We start from the raw sequence: 7,322 nt of genomic DNA on the forward strand, positions 1-7,322 counted from the left end.
GCAATCTACTTCCATAGTGATACTGCCTTGGAAACCCAACGGGGGTCGCTATGAGTCGAGTCCGACTCGATGGCACATAACAACAACAACAGTATCTATGTGAAGAAAGTATATTGACTTAAATTTCAATCAAGCTCTTCTCTGGTTTCAAAACCAGATACCAGAGTTTCAATATGTGTAGATAGACAAACTCCCCAAAACATTTTCCATTAGAAAGGACGTTAAGATTTCAGTATAGAGAAAACAGTAGGGGAATAAAATTAATGATAAGAAGACTAGTACTGACTTTAAAATAGATCACTGAAAATTATATTATACCATGTATAAAGAAAAAGATTTCACTTTAAAGATTTCTTCACAGTGTGTTAAGATTCTGATCTTGTATCCAGTTTTCCCTATGATCCTGGATTTTTAAGATTTCTGTTATGTGCAGGAAATAATGGCTGAACATAATTCCCAGTATCTCATTGAGCTAGATGGAAATAAGCCACCAGAGGATCTTCTCCTGGTAAGTGCAATTATTGGGAAAAATATCCCACAATTTAGAAAATAAAAAAATTATTGACTGTGTTATACTTGTTATAATACCCAAAACAAACCCACTGCCATCAAGTTGATTCTGACTCACAGCAACCCCACTGGTTTTCTGAGGTTATAAATCTTTATGGAAGTAAATTGCCCCATCTTCCTCCCACAGAGCAGCTGGTGGGTTTGAACCTCCAACCTTCTGGTTAGCATTCAAATGACTTACCCGCTACGCCACCACAACTCCATACTTATTATAATAAACATCAGAAATATATTTACATTTTAATACAATTTATTTTAAGAAAATTCATTTTGCCACTTAAAATTTTGATGTTTTATTTACTTGTCTATTTTTGATATTTAAATCAAAACTATATTTGAATTTAAAATCTGCATATGGTAAAAAGTACCTCAAAGAAAAGTAAAAGCAAATGACAGCTAATAAGCACATGCAAAGATGCTCAATATCATTCGTTATTATTGTTAGTTGCTATGAAGTCGATTCCAATGCACTCTGATTCCATGTGTGCATAACAGGGTTTTCAAGGCTATGACCTTTCAGAACATCACCAGGCCTGTCTTCTAAGGCACACCTGGGTGAACTTGAACCTACTTCTCCCAGCCTGTCTGCTGTAGTCCACCATGTCATCTTTTGCACCAACTTGGGACTCATTAGAAAAAAACAAAACAAACTCACTGCTGTTGAGTCAGACCCGACTCAAAGTGACCCCTCCTTGGGTTTCTGAGGCCGTATCACTACAGAAGTAGATTGCCCAACCTTCCTTCCGAGGAGTGGATGGTGGGTTTGAACTGCCAGTCTTCTGGTTAGCAGTCAAGTGCCTTAGGCACTATGCTACCATAATGCAAATCAACCCCATAATGAGATAATACTTCCTTAGAAGTGAAGATGGTAAAACTTTGGCTTCTTTACTTTGGACATGTCATTAGGATTGTTCAATCACTAGATTGTTCAATTAGTGATCGTTCAATCACCAGAAAATGACATCATACTTGATAAGGTAGAGCATCAGCAAAAAACAAAGGAAACCCTCAGTGAGATGAATTACACAATTAGAAAAACAATGGGCTCATGTGTACTGATAATCATGAAAAAAAAAAAAAAAAAAAAGGCAACATTTTGTTGTTTATATGTAAGGTCCCCACAAGTAGGAGCCAACTCAATGGCAACTAATAACAGGATGTCTGAAAGAAAGAAAAAAAGAAAAAGTTACAAGTGTTGTTAGGTGTCATTGAGTCAGCTCCAACTCATAGTGACCCTGTGTACAACAGAATGAAATACTGTCCGATCCTGCACCATTCTCACAATCCTTTCTATGCTTGAACCCATCCTTGCAGCCACTGTGCCAATCCATCTTGTTGAGCCTCTTCCCCTTTTACGTTGACTCTCTGCTTTAGTAGTGTTGATGAGAAGTGTAAAATGATGCAGCAACTTGGAAATCGGTTTGGCAGTTCCTCAGAGGTTAAACATAGAGTTACCATAGGGCTCAGCAATTCCACTCCAAAGTTTATACATAAGAGAAGTAAAAGTATGTCCGTTGGGAGAAAAAAAAAATTCATGTATGTTCATTGCAGCATTATTCACAATAACCAAAGAGTGGAAACAGCTCAAGTGTCTATCAAGTGACAAATGGATAAATAAAATATTCCATACTATGCAATGTTATACAGCAATAAAAGAACTGAAAGTATTGACACGTGGTACAATGTGGATGAACCTTGAACTCTTTATGCTAAGTGAAAGAAGCCAGCCATAAAAGCCCGTATAGTATGTGATTGCATTTAGATTAACTGTCCAAAATAGGTATATCCATGGAGACATAAAATAGATAGTGGTCGCCTAGGGCAGGAACAGTAAGGGTGAGGGTGGTGAGGGGAGGGAGGTAGAGAGTAACTACTCATGAATACAGCGTTGCTATTAACCCATTGCCCTCAAGTCAGACCTGACTTATAGCGACCCTTCCTTGGGTTTCCAAGGCAGTATCACTACAGAAGTAGATTGCCCAACCTTCCTTCTGAGGAGTGGCTTGTGGGTTTGAACCGCCAGCTTTCTGGTTAGCAGTCAAATGCCTTAGGCACTACACCACCAGAAGAGTGATGAAAAGGGCCTAAAACTAATTTGTGGTAATGGTTGCACAACTCTGAATATACTAAGCACCACTGATTATATGCTTCAGATTGATGAATTACATGGTATGTGGAGCATAGTTGTTTTTTAAAAAGAATATATTAGAAAAATACAGTATCATTTCACTATTTAAAAAAAGCAAATGACGATGTGGAGAAAATATTTTCCATAATTATAAACAAAAGTTGACTATCTTAGTTATTAAAAAAAACCCTGATATTTCAATAGGAAAGGGCAAGTGCTTCAATGGAAAAATAGGCAAAGGGCATGAAGATCATTTACAAACAAAATGTCCAATAAATATTTTTTAATGACTATAATTATTAATCTAAGAAATACAACTTAAAAAGTGAAACATTTTCATGGCAGATTTAACAAATATATCTGAAACCTAGGATTTGGAAGGTTTGGGAAGATGGATGCTCTCCCTGTCAGTAGGAGCATGTTGTTATTGTTGTTGTTAGGTGCCGTCAAGTCGTCTCCGACTCATAGCGACACCATGCACAGCAGAACGAAACACCGCCCAGTCCCGTGCCTGCTCCGCGATCCCTGCTATACTTGAGCCCATCGCAGCAGCAACCAAATAATAAAAAATATTACACATTTCTTTGTAAGTGATCTTCCTCTTCAGTAGGAGCATACAATGGTATAATTATTCTGCAAAATAATATGGCATATGTGTATCCAAAGAATTATTTAAATATTTTAACTGCCTATATGCCTTGTAAGGAGCTCTGGTAGCATAGTGCCTAAAGCACTTGACTGCTAACCAGAAGGCTGGCGGTTCAAACCCACCAGCCACTCCTCGGAAGGAAGGTTGGGCAATCCTACTTCCGTAGTGATACTGCCTTGGAAACCCAAGGAGGGGTCGCTATGAGTCGGGGCCGACTCGACGGCAAATAACAACAACAACAACAACATATGCCTTGTAAGGAGCTGTAAGTGCAACAGTGGTTAAAATGTTCAGGTGCTAAGAGGTTGGGAGTTCAAACCCTCCAGCTATTCTGCAGCAGAATAGTGTAGCAGTGTGCTTCTGTAAAAATGTACAGCCTTGGGAACCCTGTGGGACAATTCTACTCTGTCCTATAGGGTTGCTATGAATCAACTTGAGGCAATGGGGTATTATAGTCTTTGTCCAAAGAACTCCAAAGCCTAGTAATTTATTCTAAGGAAATACAGAGAGATTTTTATTCAAGATGTTTATAATCAGAAAGAAGAAAAAAAATTAGATGATTGTTTTTGTGTGTGTAAAATTTAAAAGTGAATATGATTTTTGGCAGGGAGCTCTGGTAGCATAGCGCCTAAGGCACTTGACTACTAACCAGAACCACCAGAACCTCGGAAGGAAGGTTGGGCGCTCTGCTTCCAGTGATACTGCCTTGGAAACCCAAGGAGGGTCGCTGCGTCAGGTCCACTCGACGGTACATAACAACAACATGATTTCTGGCTAAGCTGATTCTTCCCTGCATAATAACAACACTTAAGTGCATCGTTTAAAATATTTCATATGATAACTCCTCGTTTCAAATGTAAAGAAGTACAGATGCAGGGTTGTTTCTTTTCCTGAAATGAAAGTATCTTCATTTTCTAGGGGGGTTCAAATCCAAGGGGGTGCCAGATAGGTGCGGCATGACATTCCAAGAGGCGCCTGACTATGGCAGCCTGACAAGAGTGGGAGATAGGCATTTCTGTTAACACTTCGCCACTATCAGTGTCTGTTCATCTTGAAATTGAGGGTGGGGGTCCCGGGATGCTTGTTACCCTTGCTATGCCCCTGGGAGACTGTTAGGGGTGGTGGTTTGTGGCCCTTCCAGAATCAAAGTGGGAAATGAGCCATTTTCCAAAGAAAGTAGAGGTATTGTTACCAAAAGAAGGGACTATACAGATGCTAGATAAGCAGAAGCAGTACCTGTTGTCCACCTCACTATAACTGAGTCTAACCAAGGACAAGTATTCCTAGATTCTGGTTTTTAAGAATGCTTTGTAAATGGGCAGATGCTAGCAGGCAATAACCGGTTGCCGTAGAGCAAGGGAAGGGTTCATAATTGGCATGGCAAGTACACTCATAATGACAGGCGTCATACCATACCAGGATATAGTGGAGTGGACAAGTTCTTAGTTTCAGTTATTATAAAATAAAGAGGTTGTATCAGCAGGTCTCTCATAACTCCAATATATTCATTTTGCTTCCATTTCTTCCACCAAACTTACCTGAATTTTATAATCAATGAAAAAGAAACAAAGTGCTACACTCTTCCAGGATGTTTGAGACATTCAAATGCCGATGTCTTTAAATATTTGTTCTTTAAATTTAGACAGTGATGGAGCGACTTAAATATCTGAACCTAAGAAGAGCAGCTGTTTTAACCAAACTTCAGAGTTCAGAGGAAGAAATTAATGACATAATGGAAAGTGTAAGTTATATTTAACTGACCATACATGTACTTTTTAATTATGTATTGTGACCTTACTTTGTATCCTTTTACAGCTTGAAAGGAGTTTCAAGATATCTTTTCAAAAAATGGGTTTGATTTCTGTGAAGAAGCTATAATATTAGCACAATAGTCTTCCTGACACAAAACAAAAATTTTGAAACAAAGACAATAAAATCAGAACAATTAACCACAGGATTAATGAAAAAGAAAGAAACCCAGGTTTAGGTTACAAATTTTTCAGGACCAAAGAACAAAACCATAAAGTCCTCGACTCCAAAAGGACTCATTCTTTCCTTCAACCATTCAACCAGCTTTTTTTGATGTCCATTGTGTTCCCGGCACTGATGCACTACAGACTGACTGATGAAATTATAACTGTGCTAGGTACTAAAAGGGCCACAAGCACTTTGAGAGGATTTGCTCTATTCTGGGAGGTTCAGTTTTACCTAAATGTATGAAAATGAAGAACCAAAAACCAGAATCATAAATAGATCTCATATGCAAATCATAATAATAATTGTTGAAGAAAAAGGCAGTTTTGTTGTGAGATCCATAGATCTCAGTGGGTGAGCTTAGCTGGAGCCCATGCTGGGGCCTCTGGTCAGCACGAACAAAGCCTGGGGAAGAGTAAACTGTGTGCTGAAGCCTCCTCTTCCAGGTCCTCACTGAGGGCAAAAGAAAAATCATCCACAAAAACCTGAACAAATTTCCCAGCTAGAAAGTTTGTCCTTAAAATTATTGCATGTTGAAGCCAAAGTTATACTTCCTAAGATGTGTGACTAAATGACCTGCCCTCTTTTTTTCCAAAACGGTAAGAGTTGTAACTGTGTGTCCTGAAATCGTTACTCATCTCCCTTGAGCAATGTTTCTCCTTGGCAGTCCTGAACACCAAAGGAGTCACCTGGGATGCTTATCACAAATACACATTGCTTGAGCCCATATCCCAGACCTGTACAACAAGAATGTCTGGAGGTGGGACCCGGGAAGGTATAGTTTTAGAACGTCCAGGAGGGAGGTGATGCCCATTTGAGTTTGCAAACCCCCACTGTAGTGTTTGGGCCACTAAAGGATTAAGATTGACTGATCTAGAAGTTCCTGCGTGTTTGGAAGTACTTTAACTGGATGCCCTTCAGCTAAAGACAGATGATTTTTAGAGAAGCAATATAATGGGAATGTTTAAAGCAATGATTCCCAACCCTGGCTGCACAATGGGGCCATCTAGGAAGCTTTTTAATACATCAGTGCCCAGGGCATACCCCAGACCAGTTGAAACAATTTCTGGGATAGAGCTCTGGCATTAATTAAAACAAAAACAAAAAAACTTTGCTAGGAGACTCTATGCAGCCTGGAAAGAGAACAATTGCTTTAAAGTGTAAGAGAGGCAAAAACACCTTAATGTGGACTGGTGATGAGTGTGAAGCTGTAACACTTGATGAGTTGGGAGAAGAGACAGGTGTGTGGGGGGGCGGTGTATGGTGGGAAGAAGAGCATGTCAGGCTAGTACTCAGTACAGTAGAAGGTAACAGCATTAGTTTTCAAATCAGACAAAGCCGGATTTGAGTTCTAGCTCTACAGCTTACCAAATCTGGACTTTGCTTCATCCTTTATTCAATGTTAAAAGGGATAATAACCCTAACCACATCTGGTTATTGTAAGGAGTAAATGAGACGATGCTTGTAAGGTGCTTGGAACCAGTAGTGATATTCAAAATATCTAACAGCTGTCTTGCAGGAGCAGGGCTGGCTTCATAAGGTTTTGCCCTATGCAAGCACACAGCACCCTGTACTTAGAAGAATGCCATGCTTAACACTCTGCTATAGAAGTATTAGGAGCTCTGGTGACATAGTGCCTAAGGCCCTTGACTGCTAACCAGAAGGCTGGCGGTTCAAACCCACCAGCCACTCCTTGGAAGGAAGACTGGGCAATCTACTTCTGTAAGAGATATTGCCTCAGAAACCCAAGGAGGGGGTCACTATAAGTCAGAACAGACTCGACAGCAGTGAGTTTGGGTTTATTTTGTGTGTGTGTGTGTAAAAAAACCAAAAAACAAACTCACTGCTGTCGAGTCAGATCCAACCTGTAGCAACCCATCCTTGAGTTTCCAAGGCAGTATTTCTACGGAAGTAGATTGCCCAACTTTCCTTCTGAGGAGTGGCTGGTAGGTTTGAACCGCCAGCCTCTGGTTAGCAGTCAAATGCCTTAGGCATTATGCC

The 7,322-nt window shown here is 39.8% G+C and overlaps 1 protein-coding gene across 1 annotated transcript in view; it reads left to right on the forward strand.

Annotated features, from left to right (window-relative positions):
• The window catches only part of AK9 (adenylate kinase 9), a 178,447-nt gene that overhangs the window by 42,889 nt on the left and 128,236 nt on the right, over positions 1 to 7,322 (forward strand). Inside the window, exons 8-9 of the mRNA XM_007940858.2 lie at positions 434 to 512; positions 4,994 to 5,088. Of these exons, the coding sequence (XP_007939049.1) occupies positions 434 to 512; positions 4,994 to 5,088 (174 nt within the window). The remainder of the gene's footprint in view (positions 1 to 433; positions 513 to 4,993; positions 5,089 to 7,322) is intronic.

This window comes from Orycteropus afer, unplaced genomic scaffold, assembly GCF_000298275.1.
Source record: "Orycteropus afer afer isolate SDZICR_OR568_19922 unplaced genomic scaffold, OryAfe1.0 scaffold00072, whole genome shotgun sequence".
NCBI classification, from domain to species: domain Eukaryota; kingdom Metazoa; phylum Chordata; class Mammalia; order Tubulidentata; family Orycteropodidae; genus Orycteropus; species Orycteropus afer.